The sequence below is a fragment of the Panthera pardus genome, unplaced genomic scaffold, assembly GCF_024362965.1.
Source record: "Panthera pardus isolate Hobbes unplaced genomic scaffold, ASM2436296v1 HiC_scaffold_25, whole genome shotgun sequence".
NCBI classification, from domain to species: domain Eukaryota; kingdom Metazoa; phylum Chordata; class Mammalia; order Carnivora; family Felidae; genus Panthera; species Panthera pardus.
Genome location: NW_026526821.1, coordinates 73,744,151 through 73,766,021, shown reverse-complemented (window position 1 = coordinate 73,766,021; position 21,871 = coordinate 73,744,151). Strand labels below are relative to the sequence as shown.

General features: G+C 35.4%; 1 protein-coding gene across 2 annotated transcripts in view; it reads left to right on the top strand.

Annotated features, from left to right (window-relative positions):
- The window catches only part of PNPT1 (polyribonucleotide nucleotidyltransferase 1), a 48,949-nt gene extending 27,523 nt beyond the window's left edge, over window positions 1-21,426 (top strand). For both annotated transcript variants that reach the window (XM_019425818.2, XM_019425893.2), the window contains exons 15-28: window positions 974-1,010; window positions 3,849-3,915; window positions 3,998-4,087; window positions 5,618-5,671; window positions 10,245-10,351; window positions 11,002-11,073; window positions 11,165-11,228; window positions 12,981-13,064; window positions 13,380-13,463; window positions 14,496-14,602; window positions 14,679-14,734; window positions 15,690-15,768; window positions 19,973-20,020; window positions 21,140-21,426. In XM_019425818.2, coding sequence (XP_019281363.2) covers window positions 974-1,010; window positions 3,849-3,915; window positions 3,998-4,087; window positions 5,618-5,671; window positions 10,245-10,351; window positions 11,002-11,073; window positions 11,165-11,228; window positions 12,981-13,064; window positions 13,380-13,463; window positions 14,496-14,602; window positions 14,679-14,734; window positions 15,690-15,768; window positions 19,973-20,020; window positions 21,140-21,298 — 1,108 coding nt within the window. In that variant the 3' untranslated portion in view covers window positions 21,299-21,426. The remainder of the gene's footprint in view (window positions 1-973; window positions 1,011-3,848; window positions 3,916-3,997; window positions 4,088-5,617; window positions 5,672-10,244; window positions 10,352-11,001; window positions 11,074-11,164; window positions 11,229-12,980; window positions 13,065-13,379; window positions 13,464-14,495; window positions 14,603-14,678; window positions 14,735-15,689; window positions 15,769-19,972; window positions 20,021-21,139) is intronic.
- The last annotated feature ends 445 nt before the right edge of the window (window positions 21,427-21,871 follow it).

The following is a 21,871-nucleotide window of genomic DNA, read 5'->3' as shown; positions in this document are numbered from 1 at the left end:
AATTTGGTTGCCCTGCCCTTTTTCACTTTGACTCCTTTCCCTTCTAGGAGGCAACACAGCTTCATAAGAAAGAGCACTGTGTTTGGCCAGGGCACTTCTTTATGTTCTAGTCTTAGGTCTGTAACCTATGTTAGTGAGAGGGCACACATCAGTCAGCCATGCTGGTTTTTGGTTTCTTCATACTTGTAAAATGCGGGTGCTGCGCTAATGATCCATATCCTTCTCTCTAGCCCCCCAAATCTATTATTCCTTTAGTCTTCTAGAGTCAGGTTTTTATATTTCTTTTCCCAAGACTGTGGCTTATGATTATGCAGATTTAGCCCTAATCCAGGACATTTTAAATACTCAGCGGAGAGAGGTATTTTTTGTAATTAAACATCCACCCAAAGGGGACACTATTTGAGCTAAGACCCTATATATGCTAGTCTTTTCTTCAGTTAAAGATAAATCTGGTTTCCTACTTCAGGAATTGTGTTTCTTCTCATCCTTATTTCCCCCCATTGTTCTAGACAGAGTCATAACAGTTCTCATTTCAAACCCTGAAAAAATCTTTGCCTCTCTAATCTCCTGATTGCTCTCCCATATATCATTTCAGTTATTGGTCTTCATTTCACATGTTGACTGGGAGAAAGATCATAATTCTGAGATTAAACTAATGTGTTTAAATGTTTGAGATTCTCTCAGTAGTTACAAATGCTTAAAAATAAATGTCTACTGTCTTTAGTATTCAAATTGAATATTAAAGTGCTTATAAAGCAAAATTATTTTCTAAATCTGTGTAAAATTCATTTATAAGTCCCAGAAAAAAATACTGTCTCTGACATTCATCCTTCTAGTTCTTCTGGTTTTCAATTTCAGACCAACTCTTTAATACCTAGTTATTTTTTAGATACCCTTAAATCTTTTTAAGTTCTTTGAAATTATTTTTTTTGTATCTATGTGATGTTTTTAATATTATGCTTTTTGTTTGTAGTGGGATAAAAGATAAAAATTTCATGCTGCACTATGAGGTAAGATAAATTTTTTCCCCAGTATTTTACTATGAAAAATTTCTGGGATATAGCAAAGTTGAAAGAACTTTATAGTGAATACTTATATGCCCACTACCTCGGTTCTATTAATATTTTACGGTGCTCGTTTTATATATCTGTTAAGGTGGATTTGGGGGGTGCCTGGGTGGCTCAGTCAGTTAAGCGTCCAACTTCGGCTCAGGTCATGATCTCGCAGTTTGTGAGTTCGAGGCCCGTGTCGGGCTCTGTGCTGACAGCTCAGGGCCTGGAGCCTGCTTCACATTCTGTGTCTCCATCTCTCTCTGCCCCTCCCCAACTTGTGCTCTGTCTCTCTCTATCAAAAATAAATAAAATTTTTTTTAATAAAATAAAAAAAGGTGGATTTGGGCACTATTGTTTTCTTACATGCAGAAAGGAATTTAGAGAGCTAAGCCATAGTCTTCAATCAACAACTTCGTGTTCTGAATCATACATAAAAGTTAAAGTACAGTAGACAGCTTTGTTTTAGTCAGGAAAAAGTCATACCCATTCACATGTGTCAAGCAAAAATGGGACTTTTCAAATACCTCAAACGATAAATCACCTTCTCCCTTTAGTTCATTTAAATGTTAATATTTTTATTCAGTTGAAAAATAGTAAAAGAACTCTAAGGTATTTGATAGTAAATTACTTTATGTGAAATTATTATGAGTTTGTGATTGACTTTATTTACAACTAATCCTAAGGAACCAGACACTATATATAGCATTTTAATTTTAGTATTTGAAGCATATATGCAGGGAGGCTGGTATAAAAGTAGCAAGTCTCTTCACTTTTGAGTGACCATTATTGGCTGCCCAGAATCCCAACATGTCAATTTTGTTGAGTCTGCTATAATTAATAGAGAACACTTCATGTAGACAGTAATTGCTAGAGAATATCCAGAAACCTGGAGATTTTCACAGGTTTTCGGTCCCTTATAAATACCCTGTTCTGGATATACCCAGATGTTATAGAAGCCAGAGAGGAATTATAACTGAGTGAAGCATATCCTTCATTGTGAGCTGCACAGCACATGACAGTCTTTTTAAAAGGGCAGTTCTGAAAAATGCAGCTCTAGCTGATTACTGGGAAAAGAAATGAGGGAGGGGGCATGAAAAGGATATAGGCTGTTATTGCTGTATCATTTGATTTTTTAAAAAAATTTTTTAAGTGTACTTGTTTATTTTGAGAGAGCAAACATGGTAGAGGCAGAGAAGAGAGAGAGGGAGAGAATCCCAAGTAGGCTCCACCCTGTCAATGCAGAGCCCAATGTGGGGCTCAAACCCACAAACTGTGAGATCATGACCTAAGCTGAAATCAAGAGTCAGACACTTAACCAACTGAGCCACCCAGGTGCCCCTGCTATATCATTTCATTTTTTAAAAACTTTTTATTGTAAAATGAAACACAGATACTGAAAAACCTATAAAAGGATGGCATAATGAGTTTTTATAAGGCAGAGACCCTTACAAACTACCACCCAAGGTAGAGAGTAGAATGTTCCCAGTCACCCCAGAAACCTCTCCATGCTTTTCATCCTAGTCTCAATATCATTCTTTCCCTAAAAATAACTACTCTCCTAAGTTTTATAGTAATTACTTCCTTGCATTTTTAGTGTACATCCCTAGACACTATAGTCTTGTCCATTTTTTTTTTTTTTTAATTTGGGATTTCTCTTTTAATCTATAGGTTTCTCCTCCAGTACATTCTTTTCTTTTCAGTCTGTCTGTTGAAGTCCCAGAGCCATCTGACCTGTAGAGTTCCCCACAGTCTGCATGTTGCTGATTACACACTCATGGTGCAATCCAGCAAGTTTCTCTGTCCTTCTGTCTCCTGAAAATTGACTGCATTCCTGAAAATTGATGGCTAGATCCAGAGGCTTGATCAGATTCATGTACCATCATCACTCCTTTTTAAAAATACTTTGTTAGGGGTGCCCGGGTGGTTCAGTCAGTTAAGCATCTGACTCTAGATTTCAGCCCAGGTCATGATCTAGCACACACGAGTTTGAGCCCCACATGGGGCTCTGTGCTGACAGTGTGGAGCCTGCTTGGGATTCTCTCTGTCCCTTCTCTCTCTGCCCCTACCCCACTTGCACTCTCTCTCTCTTTCTCAAAATCAATTTTATTAAAAAAAAAATTTTTTAATTTCAATGTTTATTTATTGAGAGAGACAGAACTGAGTGGTGGAGGGGAAGAGAGAGAGGAAGAGACAGAATCTGAAACAGGCTCCAGGCTCCAAACTGACAACAGAGACCCTAATGTGTGACTAGAACTCACAAAACGTGAGATCATGACCTGAGCCAAAGTTGGATGCTTAACAGACTGAGCCACCCAGACACCCCTTAAATAAAAATATTTTTAAGAAACTGGAATTCCAAATTTTTATGGGAAATTTCCCAATATTTTAGATGACTGCAACTAATTCATACTCCTTTGAGATACTGTATTGGTCAAATAAAATAGTTTGCAACCTCTGACTAAAAGAAAACCCTTACTGAAAAAGATCTCTATTTCCTCAGTGTGCATTTTTTTTAATTTGTATATATTTTTCTTCTTATAAAAATGTAATACTTTGTCATTGTTATTAAGTCCCCATAACCATCCATGTTCCCCTCTGGCTCATATACACACTAGAAATAGATACCTTTAGCAGTTTGTTGTATATTTCAGATATTCAGACGTTTTCTACATATATAAATGTACTTTAAAAAAAAATGGGATTCTACTGTTTTGTAACTTTTGTTATTATTTTGGTAATATAGGTTAGATATCTTTCCATGTTGGTTGTTTATGTATATGTGTTTATTTTTTTAAGTTTCCTCCTTATGCAACTAATGAAATTGGCAAAGTCACTGGTGTGAACAGAAGAGAACTTGGGCACGGTGAGTACAAATCTATAAACTCAAATGATATTCTTACAGAGACTTAATACATTTATCCTTATTATTTTCTATTCTAATTTAGGTGCTCTTGCTGAGAAAGCTTTGTATCCTGTTATCCCCAAGGATTTTCCTTTCACGATAAGAGTCACATCTGAAGTCCTAGAGTCAAACGGTAGAGTATTAATATAAAATTTTTCTAGTCAAAAAGACCAGAACTCTCTCTATATATTCTTTTCATAATTAATGTTACATTATGCTTATAACTACAGTGCCCAAGTCCATTACAAAAGAAAAATGTGTTTAATCATATACTGTCTAAATCTCTGTTCTTAGCCAATGAGATGTTTCTAAAGCAATATAAAATGAATATTTCTCTTTATCTTTTATAACTTATCCAGTTGGGGATGTTTATTTTTAGAATAAACAAGGCCAGCTTACAGCAAGAAAGCACCAGAAGAGAGTGATCCATTTGGTAGGGGACACCTATCATATATCACAGATACAAGTAAATAGCAAACAGAGTCTGAATTATAAGATCAAATTTAAATTAAAATTAAGTACCCAGGTCAAGGCAAGGTATGGTCATTAGAGATAGAAAGATCACAGAGATCTCAAAGATATATCAGACACAGATCAGATGATATTTTTAAAAAACAAAAACACCCTCTGAATTTAAATTAGAGACTTTCTGTTCTCTACTGGGTGTGACTTAGGGTCCAGTGAGAGAGCCAGAGCCTGTATCTTTAACTGACATCTGATTAAGCAACAAAAGAGGTGTGCTGGGTTTTGTGGGAGGTTTCTTAGAATCTCCTATAGCATTGCTACCCAATATAACTTTATGTGATGATGAAAGTTATCTCTGCTATGCAGTTTAGGGACTGAATTTATTTCAATTAACTTAAATTTAGTAGCTACATGTAGCTACATGTACCTATCATACTGGATTGTGTAGTCCTGTAGTTTGTGGTTTAGCAGAGCTTGTGTTAATTGCTTTTAAAAAGAAAGGAGTATGGAGGTCCCTTAAAAAACTAAAAATAGAACTTCCCTACGACCCAGCAATTGCACTATTAGGCATTTATCCAAGGGATACAGGAGTGCTGTTTCGAAGGGACATATGCACCCCCATGTGTATAGCAGCACTGTTAACAATAGCCAAAGTATGGAAAGAGCCCAAATGTCCATCGATGGATGAATGGATAAAGATGTGGTGTATATATATACAATGGAGTATTACTCGGCAATCAAAAAGAATGAAATCTTGCCATTTGCAACTACGTGGATGGAGCTGGAGGGTATTATGCTAAGTGAAATTAGTCAGAGAAAGACAAAAATCATATGACTTCACTGATATGAGGACTTTAAGAGACAAAACAGATGAACATAAGGGAAGGGAAACAAAAATAATATAAAAACAGGGAGGGGGACAAAACAGAAGAGATTCATAAATATGGAGAAGAGGGTTACTGGAGGGGTTGTGGGAGGGGGGATGGGCTAAATGGGTAAGGGGCACTAAGGAATCGATTCCTGAAATCATTGTTGCACTATATGCTAACTAATTTGGATGTAAATTTTAAAAAATAAAAAAATAAGTAAAAAGAAAGGAGGAAAGATAACTGAATATGTACAAGGAAATAACCAATATAACAATTTTCAACACTTAAAAAATCAGTATATTATAAAGCAAGTATTTTCCTTTCCATAGGATCATCTTCAATGGCATCTGCATGTGGTGGAAGCTTAGCATTAATGGATGCAGGTAAAAGGATTATGTCTCAAAACTACTAACGCTTTATATGGATTTGATTAGTATTAAATATAGATCTCTTTAAAATTGGGTTTTACTGGGGCGCCTGGGTGGCTTAGTCGGTTGAGCATCCGACTTCGGCTCAGGTCATGATCTCGCAGTCCGTGAGTTCAAGCCCCATGTTGGGCTCTGTGCTGACAGCTCAGAGCCTAGACCCTGTTTCAGATTCTGTGTCTCCCTCTCTCTCTGACCCTCCCCCGTTCATGCTCTGTCTCTCTCTGTCTCAAAAATAAATAAATGTTAAAAACATTTTTTTAAAAAAATTGGGTTTTACTAAGACTTGGAGAAGTCAGATTACAGATTACCAAACTAAACTAGAGCAAGATCAAAGTACACCTTCAACTATACAGATATCTACTAGAATTCTTATCTTTGGCAAAAAGCAGAACACTGAAATTATTTACTTGCCTTGGCGATGCAGTGAGCTTTCTCACCTTCCAAAAGGTAAAGAGCTCTGCAGTTGATTCCATTCACTAAGGAAGTTTGGATCACCAAGCAGAAGTATTTAGGACCCATAAAAGAAAGTAACCATGTAATCTTCTAGTCAATTTATGCAAGATAAAAGAAGAACAATACCACCCATAGAAGGGTACACAGAATTTTAGGAAGGAAGACTGCAGGTGGTTCAGTATAATCTCTGGGTCTAAAACACCAAAAGGGAAAGAGTCAACATGTTAAGAGGCTCTGAAAACAATTCCTGCATCCCACCAATGATGCCATTCAGAAGAAAAAGGAACCTAAAAATACTCAAGAGGCCATACAAGGAGTTCCCTCTAAGTTCACACATTTATAGTACAGAGAAATGGATAGAAAGGATATTATAACCAAGAATGAGATGAAAGAATGGTGTGAATATGTAATAACATTATCTAGAAAGATGAAAACTTAAGCCAAAGCAAAAAAAAAAAAAAAAAAAAAATGCTAAAGGCAATTTTCAGTTTTGTTTAGTGGAAGGAAAACAGAATCTGATATTTAAGGTTGCTGTTTCACCGTCATGCATTCATTCAGCAAATCTTTGCTGTATGTCACTCCTGTGCCAAGTACTAATCTAAGCCCTTGGGACACAGAGATGAACAAAATGAAGTCCTTGTCCTTGTGGGTCCTGAATTCATCAGTCTTCCAATTTCATATTGGAAAACACAACATATTCTCAAAAAGGTGAACTGAAAGATAAAGTAAAAAGAGAGACCTTTAACTGCATTAAATGAATTCAGATCTTTTGGTCTAGACAAAAACCCAAACTAAAAAGACGATCTTCAGGATGAGAAAACTGACCTATGTTGGCAGTATTTGAAAAATCAGAACCTGGTATACCAAGGACACAAAAAGTTTTTAATTTTGAAAGAAAGGAAAGTATTTTCTGTAAAGCATAACTCAGTGAATTTGACTGTGGAAGACTCTTAAATAGATTATGAAAAGAAAGGTGTATAAGTGTTTTAGGAAGGAAGGGGACTGTGAAGAGAAGGGACTGACTTAAAACATGTCATAGTAAACCAATGTTCCATTTTTGGAAAATAGTACTAGATTTGGAGCAGGGGGGTGTGGGGAATGTTGCTTATGCTGTGTATCTAGAGATACACAGTTTATGATCTTTCTGTAAATGATGCAGAAATTGAGGTGGATGATAGGTGCACCTTCATAACTGGTGGAAGGATGAGCAGAGGAGATAAGAGAATCAGATCAGTATGTTGGAGTGAGACCTCAAGTGGAATGCTTGAGGATACTTCATTCTAAACCCTGTCCCTTTCAATGTTTTTGTTACTGAACTGAGAAAACTGGCCTGCTGATAAAAAGGATACTGCTAAAAAGGAGTAGGTAACCGATCTGTTAAATGACAATTTTAATCTCTAAAAAATGTAAAAAACAGGATTAAAAAAAAAAGCCAAATAGAAAAAAATTTAATTTGACAAGAAGGAATGTCAAGTCCTGTGGAAAAAGCCAACAAAGTGTATACAATTCAACTCAAAACCTGAGTGCTTGCCACGCCCTATATCAGGCACTGTCCTGTGCTCCAGAGATACAAATGGTACCTACTTTTTTTAAATCTTACAGGTGTGAAAAACCCAAAGACACTAACAAATCAGAAAGATAATACAAATAGGTAAAAGGCATAAATATGCACAATATGGATGAAGAATTAGATTGAAGAAAATTTGCTTCATAGAGACAGCTACATTTCATCTTGTTCCAAAGGTTGAGTAGTTTTTGATCTGTCATTAGGAGCAGGGACCATATTTCATTTGAAGGGAACAACATGTATAAAGTTAGAAAGCAGTATAGCCTGTTTCTGAAATGTATTTGAAAAAAATATTAAATTGGGACCAGATTTTAAAGGTTATTGTTATGCTAAGGATTTTGAAATTAAAGCTAGTATTTAACAACTCCGTATTGTATTCTATGAACTAGTGTTCCTGCTGGATATTGATTATTGAAAATTTTTCTATTCTAAAGTATATTTGAGCAGGGTTAAGCAGGTTTATTTAATGAGTTAAAGAAACTTTAATATGCTAGTATGAATTCTGAATCTCTAGAAATAGGATATATACTATTTCCCTAACTTTTTTGACCATAGAAATGTATAAAAATTTCTTGAAAGGAGATAATGGGGAACTCAGAGAATTTTATGTAGATTTGATTTGAATTTGATTTTTTTTTAATCTGATTTTTTTTTTGTTTCTTTTTGGTAGTTTTTCCCAGCTTAGATGTTAGCCCTGGAGGATGAAGTGGGAGAGAATGAGAGCTGGGGGGAGACACTAAAATTTGGGAAACCAGACAGGGAGAATGCTGTCAGAGCAAGAAATAATGTGAACTTGGACTAAAGGAGTAGCAATAGATGTTTCAGTATTTAGGGGAAAGGACAACTTTCTAAAAAAAAATATTTAAAGGATAAACTATCAGATCTTTGTGACTTCATGGGATATAGGACATGAGGAAAGAAGTGTTGATTCTGGCATAAGTGTCTTAGTTGCATTCAACCAAGATAAGAAAGGCAAGACAAAAAGGATTTATTGGGGGTAATTACATTTTGAATATACGTATATATATTTAAGGTGCTTTTGGGACATTTAGCAAGAGATGTCCAAGGCAAATTATTGGGTATACAGATGTAAGGCTTTAGCAAAGAGAAGTAGGCAGGCGAGAGGGATTTTTTAGGTCATCAGCATTATAGGTGATGGTTAAAAACCATGGGCATAAGTGACATTACTTAGAGAGTATGAAATGAGATTCCCCTGCCACACTCCTTTATAATAAGTTCCAAGTGATAAAAAAAAAAAAAAAAAAAAAAAAATGCTTGGGGTGCCTGGGTGGCTCAGTCAGTTAAGCATCCAAGTTCGGCTCAGGTCATGATCTCATGGTTCGTGGGTTCGTGCCCCGCATCGGGCTCTGTGCTGACAGCTCAGAGCCTGGAGCCTGTTTCAGATTCTGTTGTCTCCCTCTCTCTCTGCCCCTCCCCCACTTGCGCTCTGTCTCCCTCTGTCTCAAAAATAAATAAACATTAAAAAAAAAATTTTTTTTTAATGGTTATATAAAAATGAAACATTGAAGATTTTATCAAAATCTTAGGAAAAAACATTTTAGGCAGAATCCAGGAACCATCATTGCATATAAATTTAAAATTCTGTACAGGAAAATAAATCACAATAAACAAAGTCAACTGACTAGGAAATAATCTATTTTTATATTTCCTATAAACATTCAAAAGAAGTTTAACCCTTCTCATAAAAACAAGTCAAATTAAAAACAATAAGCTACATTTTTACCTTTTATCTGAACAAAGGTCAAGAGATTGGATGGGAATTAAGAATGTAGAACCTCAAATACTGCCAGTAAAAATATAAAATGCTACACTCTTTGGAAGGCAGTTTGACAGAATTATAATAAATGTAAACCCACACACCCTTTGACTCAGTAATCCCACTTCTGTTATGTGGCCTATAAACCCATGGGGGGAGTACTCTGCAGCCATTCAAAAGAAGAAGGTGGAGCTTTGTGTGGCATTATGTGTCAATATCCAAGGTATGTTATTAAGTGAAAAAAACAAGGTGCAGGATAGTGAGAGCATTCAGTATGCTTCCATAAGTAAAGAAGATTACACTACGATTCATATTTGGGCACAGAAATTTTCTGGGAGGATACACAAAACCTAATGATGGCTTTCATGGAAAGGTAAACTGAGGGGTTCAAGCTAGAAGAATTTACCAAATACATGGTTACTTTTCAAAAAAAAAAAAAAAGATAAACACACCAAAAGCAAAAAGATGGATGGATTCTGTTAGGAGTTAAGGTTGCTATGTTTATAGAGGTTTTTGCTGAGAACAGTAATTACCTGTTAGAATTGTCTTAAGGGACTTTTGTCGTATGCTTAAAAAGAAATGAGGTAGTCAGATGACCTCTCCAACTTACTTCTGGTGATTGTCAATTTAAAACACTATTCACCTACATTAAAATAAATGTCAAGAGTATGATAGATATGTGTGTTAGGCTGATATACACATTACACACAAGCTCTTTTTCTCAACTATAGGAGTTCCAATTTCATCTGCTGTCGCAGGTGTGGCAATAGGATTGGTCACTAAAAACAATCCTGACAAGGATGAAATAGAAGATTATCGATTGCTGACAGATATTCTGGCAAGTATATCCACATTTTCAAATATTTAAGAGTGAAGATTATGCATTTTTATAAACATTTTATAAACATTGTATGTTTAGAAGAATAATATTACTTGAGAAATAAAGGTCCTTGTGCTTACTTTCTTCTTCTGAATACTAGCCTTGAATTTTATAGGATATGATGTTCATATATGTATATATGATATATATATATACACATATATGAACATCATATATATATGTTATATATATACGATATATGTATATGTTATATATATGATATATATATGTTATATATATATGATATATATATGTTATATATATGATATATATATGTTATATATATATGATATATATATGTTATATATATGATATATATATGTTATATATATATATTACACTATAAATATTCATAATGGCTCACTTTAGGATTGTAAATGAATCCTTATGCATTTATGTGAGGAACATGATTTTAAAGTGATTTTGTGATGAAATAGTTACAACTTAAAGTCACAAATGAGAAGCAGTAGTTAATGTAGAAGACACTTTGTTTTTAGTCTCAGAAGACATGGTTTACTTCTAAAGCTATTTTTTTTAATTCTTCTCCAGTAACTGGGTGAATTTTATTTTTGTTTAAAACCATATCATACTTTCTTAAATTCTTTCAGGGAATCGAAGATTACAATGGTGACATGGATTTCAAAATAGCTGGCACTAATAAGGGAATAACTGCATTACAGGTATTTTAAAACCTATTTTGTTTCACTTGTATAATACTTAAATAATGTCATGAAGTAATATTTATATCATTTTTTGGCTTTTCCATCTTAGGCTGATATTAAATTACCCGGAATACCAATAAAAATTGTAATGGAGGCCATTCAACAAGCCTCAGGTAAGCTAACCCAGTGTGCCTGATTCTCTTTCCATCATTGTTCATTTGTTCATGGCAACTATAATTCCCATTAAACTTATTATTAAAAATGGGCTTGTTTATAAAATACCACTTTAGAAAATGAAATTTCACGTAACAACCTTTATGAGAGACCAGAGAAAATTCAGTTTTTATAGGATTTATGGAGAAGGGGGATTATAAGTAGACTTGTAAAGGTAATTAGGATATGAAGAGCTTTGACTATTAAGTTAAAGAATTTGGGTTTTACTCTGGAAAAACTAAGAATGCTGCTATATCTGATCTCATTTATTTTATATACAGTTGACCTTTGAACAATGTGTTCAAACTGCATGGGTCCACTTATATGTGGATTTTTTTTTTTTTTTTTTTTAAGTTTACAGCAAAGGCATTTATTTTCTTTTTTTTTTTTTTTTTTTTAATTTTTTTTTTTTTTAACCTTTATTTATTTTTGAGACAGAGAGAGACAGAGCATGAACGGGGGAGGGTCAGAGAGAGGGAGACATAGAATCGGAAACAGGCTCCAGGCTCCGAGCTGTCAGCACAGAGCCCGACGCGGGGCTCGAACTCACGGACCGTGAGATCACGACCTGAGCCGAAGTCGGCCGCTTAACCGACTGAGCCACCCAGGTGCCCCGAAAGGCATTTATTTTCTACTGCCCATCCCAGTCTCCATCCAACCAACTAAAGGCATCTCACACAAAGGTCATGCCTGCTATACTCTTGACTATCCTGAGAGGCCTTCTGAGGCCATCAGCAGCCCCCCAGGGGGCCCATAATTGTGCTGGGCTGAAGATCACCCAATGTGCTGAGAGGGTGGTCCTGTCAAGCACCCAGGGCTGGCTGGCAGAAGCCTCAGCTGAAGGAAGAACATGCCCAGAGGGCAAGACAGCACTGCATAGGAGTCTCTGCACAAAGTCTTCAGTGCTTGTGGGGTTGGGGAGGGACCCACTCCCCACCATGGCACCTTGGCCTCAAGGAACCCCTGGAGACCAGTGCACTCACAAGTGGCCACAGGTGTCAGGTGAATGGCCATGGGACTGTGGTACATGCCCAGGCAGATAAGGCAGCTATACTTTGTCTCCACACAACTGTTGCTACCTGTAGGCCACCCAGAGGTTGCCACTACTGAGCCTAGGCAATCAGGCTATGAAGCTCTGCCATTCTACAGGGAGCCCCCATCCTAGCTAAGCTACCTGACATGCCTGTGTACAAATATTTTTCAATAAACAAACATACAGTATTGTAAATGTATTTTCTGTTCCTTATGGTTTTCTTTTTTTAATTTTTTTAATGTTTTTTATTTATTTAGAGGGAGGGGGGCAGAGAGAGCAAGAGAGGGAATCCCAAGCAGTCTCCATGCTGTCAGCATAGAGCCCAACCTGGGGCTTGAACTCATGGACCATGATGAGATCATGACCTGAGCCAAAATCAAGAGTCGGATGCTCAACTGACACCCAGGCACCCCATCCTATGGTTTTCTTAATGACATTTCCTTTTCTCTAGCTTACTTCTTTGTAAAAATACAGTGTATAATACATATAACATACAAAATGTATTACTTAACTTTTTTGTTATGGATGAGGCTTCCAGGCAACATAGGCTATTAGTAGTTAAGTTTTGGGGAATCAAAAGTTAGACACGAATTTTCTAAGCAGGGGTAGATGTCCCTAGTCTCTAGTTGTTCAAGGTCAACTGTAGTTATAATTTTTATCATGTGTTTATCTCTTATAGTGGCAAAGAAGGAGATTTTACAGATTATGAACAAAACTATTTCAAAACCTCGAGCATCTAGAAAAGAAAATGGACCTGTTGTAGGTAACGCATTAAAATTATTTATTCCATGATAAGGTAAACATTAATATATAAAAGTATGTTATTTTAAATTTCCTTTAACTCCATACATAAAACAGAAATATTATAAATACTTCCATAGTGAAAATGCTTTAAATTTGGGGAGATATTTTTAGACATTAGAACTTTCAAAAACTTTAGTCAAATAACTATTTTTCTATTTTACATGAAATATTTTTACATGTGTCTAAGTCAAAAAAAATCTTGACTGATCAAGATATGTTTTATATTCATATACATATTTGAGTTATTTATAATTTTGTCTGTACTACATTTCAGAAACTATTCAGGTTCCATTATCAAAACGGGCAAAATTTGTTGGACCAGGTGGATATCACTTAAAAAAGCTTCAGGCTGAAACAGGTGAGAGTTGTATGAAGTTTGGGGATTTTAATGCTAGGCCATGTAAGGGTCCATTTCATCTCTATTGTGATGCTCCAAAAATATGTTTAAGAAAAGAACAAGAGAAAAGAATGTAATATTGACATGTCTTTACGTTTTCTGTATGCCTCTTAATAAATCAGCATTCATCCTTAACTGTATTCAAGAAGGATCACCTAGAATTCATCAGTTTCTTTGCAACAGTTTAAAATTGAACATTTAGAAAAATGTTTAGTTTTCAACTTTAGAGGATTTTGCTGTAATCTTCTATTCTGTTTTTCACTTAGTCTTATTTAAGCTATTTTATTTAAAGAGTATGTATAGAAATAGTATACTTTGTTTTTTCTGGAAACAATCTAAGTTACCTAGTACTTACCAGCTTTGAAGTTATTGAGGGAAAATGAGAAGCAGAGTTGCCTTAACCAGCTTTTTAGTTGATAAACTGACATAATTTCATCCCTTACCCATCTGTTCATCACTCTAAAGGGTAAGAGAAAGAAGAAAAGGTGAGGAAAACATTATAGTATAGTTTCTACTCATAATTAAGAGAGCAAAGCCAAATCTTCCAAAATTAGAACTTATATATGCTTTGTCCTGCCAAACTGTAGGCTCCAAGGGCACAGGGACAGTGACTCACTGTTGTTTCCTTAGGGCTTAGCACAATGTCTGATGCATAGCAGGTGTGCAATATGTATTTATTGGTGAATGAATCCTATCATTCCTAAAGCAGTGACTAAATATAACACAACCCTGCCCAGCTATTTACAGGTCAATCCCTTGCTGTCACATCTACTTTTTTTTTTAAGCTTATTTATTTATTTTGAGAAAGAGAGAGAGAAAATCCCAAGCAGGTTCTGTGATGTCAGCACAGAGTCCAGTGTGGGGCCCCAACTCACAAACCATGAGATCATGACCTAAGCCAGAACCAAGAGTCAGACACTCAACTGAATGACCACCCAGGCACTCCTCACATGAGCAAGTTAACTTTAATATGTTAAATTATCTTTTTAAAAGGAGTAACTATTAGTCAGGTGGATGAAGAAACATTTTCTGTATTTGCACCAACACCCAGTGCTATGCATGAAGCAAGAGACTTCATTACTGAAATCTGCAGAGATGATGTAAGTATAGATCTTATAATACTTTTTTCTTTTTTGTTGCTGTTTATTAATCTTATGACTTATTTTGCACTTACAGCAAGAGCACCAACTAGAATTTGGAGCAGTGTATACTGCCACAATAACTGAAATCAGGTAATGCTTTTCTGGTTTTTATAAGATTTATAAGTGCACATTAACTTCACATTTGCATTATGTACTTTGAAAGTATAAGTTATTTAGATTTTATGTCAATAACCATAGAATCATTAATTATTTTTAAGGTATATTTTATTTTCTATACTAGTTTGTTTTCAATAAGATGATTCTGCGATTGTACTAATAGATTCTTATATCTGAATTGTTTTCTTAAACCAAATTTCCCACCATTTAAATCTTCTAATAGTAAACAGGCCCAGAAAAGACCTAGCAATATTTCCTTTTTCTTTCTTCTTTTTCTGGTAGTTTCTTGTTAGTTTGTTGTAAAGAGAGTATTACTTAATGCCTAAGGAGTGCATTTTTTAAAATGTCAGCTTCAACATCAGCTGAAAAGATTGATTTTCAGAATGAGAAAATCCACTAAGAAGAAAAAAAAACCATATCAGATGTAGCCTGAATGTTCAAAGTGATATGAAATGAATAATAAAGAATAAAAACCAAAGGAGGGGCGCCTGAGTGGCTCAGTCAGTTAAGTGCCTGTCTCTTGATTTCAACTCAGGCCATGATCTTATGGTTATAGGTTCAAGCCCCTGTGTTGCCAGCATGGAGCCTGCCTGGGATTCTCTCTCCCTCTCTTTCTCAAAATAAATAAATAAACATTTAAAAGTAAAATAAAATATTTAATGTCATTTCAAAATGTTTTGGGAAATACTATGAAAAGAAATACAGAAAAATATACAGTCTAAAAGCTTGTCCTTTTTATCTTTTCTCTGTACTTTGATTCACAAGTATTTAAATATGGGTTGTATGTTCAATTGAAAATATAAGTTAGAGAATCCTACTTTTTATTGTGTGTGTGTGTTTACTTTGCTCTCATATGAATACGTAATCAGTTTGATTATCAGTACATACACAGATATTACTATTTTAACTAGGCTTATTTCCTTTTCAGAGACACTGGAGTAATGGTTAAACTATATCCAAATATGACTGCAGTACTGCTTCATAACACACAACTTGATCAACGAAAGGTAAAAAAAAAATAAATAACTTGATTATTTTTAAAACTGCCTTAAAGGGGCGCCTGGGTGGCTCAGTTGGTTAAGCGTTTGACTTCGGCTCAGGTCATGATCTCACGGTTCGTGAGTTCAAGCCCTGCGTCGGGCTCTGTGCTGACAGCTCAGAGCCTGGAGCCTGTTTCAGAATCTTTGTCTCCCTCTCTCTCTCTCTGACCCTCCCCCATTCATGCTCTGTCTCTCTCTGTCTCAAAAATAAATAAACGTTAAAAAAAAAATTTTTTTTAAATATAAAACTGCCTTAAAATAATCAGAGTAAAATTACCTGGGTTGATGAGGATTGTGTACTTTCTCCAATACTAGCCTAAATAAAGAAAACTAAAAATGACAAAAGGTTCTTATACTCTTTAACACAGATGTTTATATTTATTCTTTCATGATGGAATAGAAACATTCTTGAGTATTACATCTAGAGTTAACACGTGGCAGTTAACGACAAATACCTAGTTGTAGCCCTGTCTTGCCACTTTTCTTGGCCAACCAAGCATGGCAGGATAAAGCTAAAAATACGAAACTATTCAAGAAAACTATGGGGGGGGGGGGGCAGAGAATAGGAGTATTTGGTTTACCAAACCTTGAAATATAAAGCTATACAGAATAAAACAGTGTATTACCCAGAAATAGACAATTTATGCAACAGAAAATAGAGACCAGAAGTCATCCAGGTATATGCATGGGAACATAATACATTCTAAAAGTTGCATTTTCAGTCTGTGAAGAAACAAAGATTATTCAGTAATTCATACTGGAGTAGCTGGTTTGATATCTACTTTTTTTTTTTTTTTTTTTTTTTGTATATTTTTGAAAGAGTGAGTGTGTGAGCAGGGGAGGAGCAGTGAGAGAGGGAGACACAGAATCTGAAGCAGACTCCAGGCTCTGAGCTGTCAGCACAGAGCCTGATCCAGGCTTCAGAATTGTGAACTGTGAGATCATGACCTGAGCCGAAGTCAGACACTTAATGGACTGACCACCCAGGTGCCCCTGATGTCTACTTTTTTTAATACCAAAATCCCATCTGCTTTGAGGAGCTGTTAAAAACAAAAAAACATTTTAAGGTGATGAGGGAAGAAAAAAATCTGGGCATGGGAGAGTGGGGTTGAGGAATGACACTAGAAGAAAATTGGGATATTTTAATAATATTGGGACTGGGGAAATAGTTTTCAGCATGATATCAAAGCCAAAAATGTAAATAAATTGATTAAATTTGACCTTTTTTTTTTTTTTTTTTTTTTTTTTAAGTATATGGCAGAAGGGTGCCTGGGTGGCTCAGTTAAGCGTCCAACTTCAGCTCAGGTCATGATCTCACTGTATGTTCGAGTCCCGTGTCAGGCTCTGTGCCGATAGTGCAGGACCTGCTTCAGATTCTCTGCCTCCCTCTCTCTTTGCCCTTGCCCTGCTCACACTCACACTCTCCTTCGCAAAAACAAACATTAAGGGGAAAAAAGTATGTGGCAAAATTAAGCTGAAAGGCAAGTAGCAACTTAGGGGAAAAAATGTATATAACATGAGAGAGGTTTCATATACAAAGGGATTATATGGATCAGTAAGAAAGAGCAATAGCAATAGCAATTGTTTTAAATGCAAATAAAACTAAGTTACTATTTTTCAGCTTTCAGATAGTTGAAAATTCCCAGTGTGAGTAAATATATGGTAAAACAAATGGACATTCTCATATACTTCAGATACTGTTGACAGGATTGGGGCAAACATTTTGGAGAGTGTTTGGTAAATGTGTATGAGTACCTTTGGCCCTAGAAGTTCAACATTAGGACTTTGTTTTGAGAGGATAATTTGAGTAAATGAGTACACAATTGTTGAAATAATAATTACCTACAGAGGGGCGCCTGGGTGGCACAGTCGGTTAAGTGTCCGACTTCAGCCAGGTCACGATCTCGCGGTCCGTGAGTTCGAGCCCCGCGTCAGGCTCTGGGCTGATGGCTCGGAGCCTGGAGCCTGTTTCCGATTCTGTGTCTCCCTCTCTCTCTGCCCCTCCCCCGTTCATGCTCTGTCTCTCTCTGTCCCAAAAATAAATAAAAAAATGTTGAAAAAAAATAAAAAAATAAAAAAATAATTACCTACAGAAAGGTTGAAAAAATAGTACACTGAACACCCGTATACCTTACACCTAGATTCAGTAATTATTAACATTTGTAACACCAGAATTGAAAACATTAAATGACCATCTTTAGGATATAAAACAAATTACATAATTGAATACTCTATTGTTTCATACATTGATATAAAAAGATGTCCTCGGGGCACCTGGGTGTCTCAGTTGGTTAAGCGTCCGACTTCAGCTCAGGTCACGATCTCGCGGTCCGTGAGTTCGAGCCCTGCGTCGGGCTCTGGGCTGATGGCTCAGAGCCTGGAGCCTGCTTCCGATTCTGTGTCTCCCTCTATCTCTGACCCTCTCCCGTTCATGCTCTGTCTCTCTCTGTCTCAAAAATAAATTTAAAAAATTAAAAAAAAAAAAAAAAAAAAAAAAGATGTCCTCAGCCCTCAACAAGTACAAAAAGATCAAGATCGTACCATGCATATTTTCAGACCACAATGCTATGAAACTCAAAATGAACCACAAGAAAAAATTTGGAAAGGTAACAAATACTTGGAGACTAAAGAACATCCTACTAAAGAATGAATGAGCTAACCAAGAAGTTAAAGAGGAAATTAAAAAGTACATGGAAGCCAATGAAAATGATAACATTACAACCCAAAACCTCTGGGACGCAGCAAAAGCAGTCATAAGAGGAAAATATATAGCAATCCAGGCCTTCCTAAAGAAGGAAGAAAGGTCTCAGATGTACAACCTAACCTTACACCTTAAAGAGCTGGAAAAAGAACAGCAAATAAAACCCAAAACCAGCAGAAGGCAGGAAATAATAAAGATTAGAGCAGAAATTAATGCTATTGAAACCAAAAAAAACAGAACAGATCAATGAAACCAGAAGCTGGTTCTTTAAAAGAATTAACAAAATTGATAAACTCCTAGCCTGTTTGATCAAAAAGAAAAAGGACCCAAATAAATAAAATCAAGAATGAAAAAAGAGAGATCACAACCAACACAGAAATAAAAACAATAATAAGAGAATATTATGAGCAATTATATGCCAATAAAATGGGCAATCTGGAAGAAATGGACAAATTCCTAGAAACATATACACTACCAAAACTGAAACAGGAATAGAAAATTTGAACAGACCCATAACCAGTAAAGAAATTGAATTAGTAATCAAAAATCTCCCAAAAAACAAGAGTCCAGGGCCAGATAGCTTTCCAGGGGAATTCTACCAAACATTTAAGTTAAGAGTCAACACCTCTTCTCTTAAAGCTGTTCCAAAAAGTAGAAATGGAAGGAAAACTTCCAAATTCTTTCTATGAAGCCAGCATTACCTTGATTTCAAAACCAAATAAAGACCCCCACTACAAAAGAAAAACTATAGACCAATTTCCCTGGTGAACATGGATGCAGAAATCCTCAACAAGATATTAGCCAACCAGATCCAACAATACATTAAAAAAAATTATACACCACGACCAAGTGGAATTTATACCTGGGATGCAGGGCTGGTTCAGTATCCGCCAATCAATCATTATGATTAATCACATCAATAAAAAAAAAGGACAAGAACCATATGATCCTCTCAATAGATGCAGAGAAAGCATTTGACAAAATACAGCATCCTTTCTTGATAAAAAACCTTCAAGAAAGTAGGGATAGAAGGATCATACCTCAAGATCATAAAAGCCATATACAAAAGACAAATGCTATTATCATCCTCAATGGGGAAAAACTGAGATCTTTCCCCCTAAGGTCAGGAACAAAACAGGGATGTCCATTCTCACCACTGTAAAAAGATGTCCTCAACATATTATTGAATGAAAAATTAACATACTATAAGACAAGCTCAGTAAGGTCCATTTTTACAAATGTAATACACACTAAGTAGACATTTGAATACTTGTATTAGCAGTAGTGATCTAAAAGTATAGAGGTCTTCAGTAATTTTTGCTATCATCTGAATACTTACGTATTAAGTCTTTATCAACAGATTTTATAATCAAAAAAACAATAAAGCTGTTTCTACTTAAAAAATGTGTACTACTATGGATGTTAGGAAATTATATACAACAACTAATAGATTAACATGTTCTCTTTCAGATTAAACATCCTACTGCCTTAGGATTAGAAGTTGGCCAAGAAATTCAGGTACTTGTATTCAACTTTTTACCCTTAATGTTGTAAATTATATCCGAAGTTTGAATTTTTTTTTTTTTTAAGTAAGCTGAAAGAATCAAAGCAACATCTGTGATTTACATTATTTATATGCTGTGCTTTTTAAACTTTAGGTTTGCTCTTAAATAGACTCACTAAAGATTTAAGATGCAATTCTTTCCCCTAGCTTATAGTTTAGTTAGAACAGTAGTCCCCTTTAGAGCTTTTAAAAATACATGAGGTCAATGATGACTGTGCAGTGATTTGCAGACAGGACAGGAGAACCCTGAAAGTGTAGTAACTCTGTTGAAGGCCTCGAATGTCATATTTGAGGAGTTGAGACTTTAATTGCTTCTACACTGCTTAAGGCTAAAAGTTTTTAAGTTTGATGAAAGCCATGTTGTTTGACCTTTTCTATAGTCTTTTATGAGTGGATAAAGGAAGTCATTGCCAGTCTGGTGTGGTGTGGTTTGGTTTTGTTTCTTTTGTTTTATTGTTCTTCCATACCACATTCCAGCTACACCTATCATCCATGACCCGGGTAACTAAGGTTTCTAGTTTATTCCCAATCTGTAGTCCCATTGTTCAAGTAGCCTCTGGAGAAGAATAAAAACTAAGATACATCTGTATAAGATTGTTTTTTTTAACATCGGAAGGGACTTTAAAACTGCCACAATTCCCCCTGACTTGTGTTGTCTAAGGTCAAGCCAAATAATCTCCAGTGTGATAGTCCTTTTTGAGAAATAATGTAAATGACCCAAGCATAATCCTATATAGTTTGTAGCACCATTAGGCTCAGAAATCCCTTATCTAGAATCATTGACCATGGCTTTCGCTGTTCTTCCAGTGTAGAGACCTGGAAGGCACAGATGAGTCTAACAGAAGATTATAATTGGACAACTAAATGCTGGTCTCTTCTTTTTTTATAATCACTGTTTAACCAAATTATATTTATTAGCATATACCTCTACTTAGCACTGAGCTATGCTTTCAACAGACAAGTAAAAACATTAATCAGTGTTTTATTTGCACTATGTAAATTTAAATATCTTCTAATTTGGATGTCAATCACTGTACTATAACTTTCAAAGTAAATTTGTTTCTTTAATATAGGTGAAATACTTTGGACGTGATCCAGCTGATGGAAGAATGAGGCTCTCTCGTAAAGTGCTACAGTCTCCAGCTACAACTGTTGTCAAAACTCTAAATGACAGAAGTAGTATTGTAATGGGAGAATCTGTTTCACAGTCATCATCTAATTCTTCCCAGTGATTTGGTTGTTTTAAAGAGAATTCTAGAATGATATTCTGTAGAGCAAAATTTCAGTAGTGTCTTCTAATGTATAGATTTATATATAGTATAAATATATTCTAATGATTTGTATTAAAATGCTCATTTTATGTGGTCTATTTTTTTAAGAGTTACTTCTATTCTTATTTTTATTTATGTTATAAATGAATAAATATTAAAACCAAACCATTTATATACATCTTTAAAAAGATTGCCCTTCAGTTCCTATAATTCCAAAATAGCTTAAAACCTTAGAAATAATAGGTAACATTTGCTACTGTAATGGATCTCTTCCTACATATCTTCTTTTCCTTCTTTGTATATAGCTATGACAGTTTACCCTTGGTCATGTAATAGCTTACCTCTGCACAAGTGTTGTACTTGCCTACAACTTTCACAGACTGGGACTTGCCGTATTCAAAGCCAGTTTCTTTAGTACAGTTACCAGATATAATAAGGAGTTGAAGAAGCTAATTTGATCTGTTTTTTTAATGATACACCATCTTTCAAATTGGTCATAAAACCATAAATGTAGTGGAATAAATATTATAAATG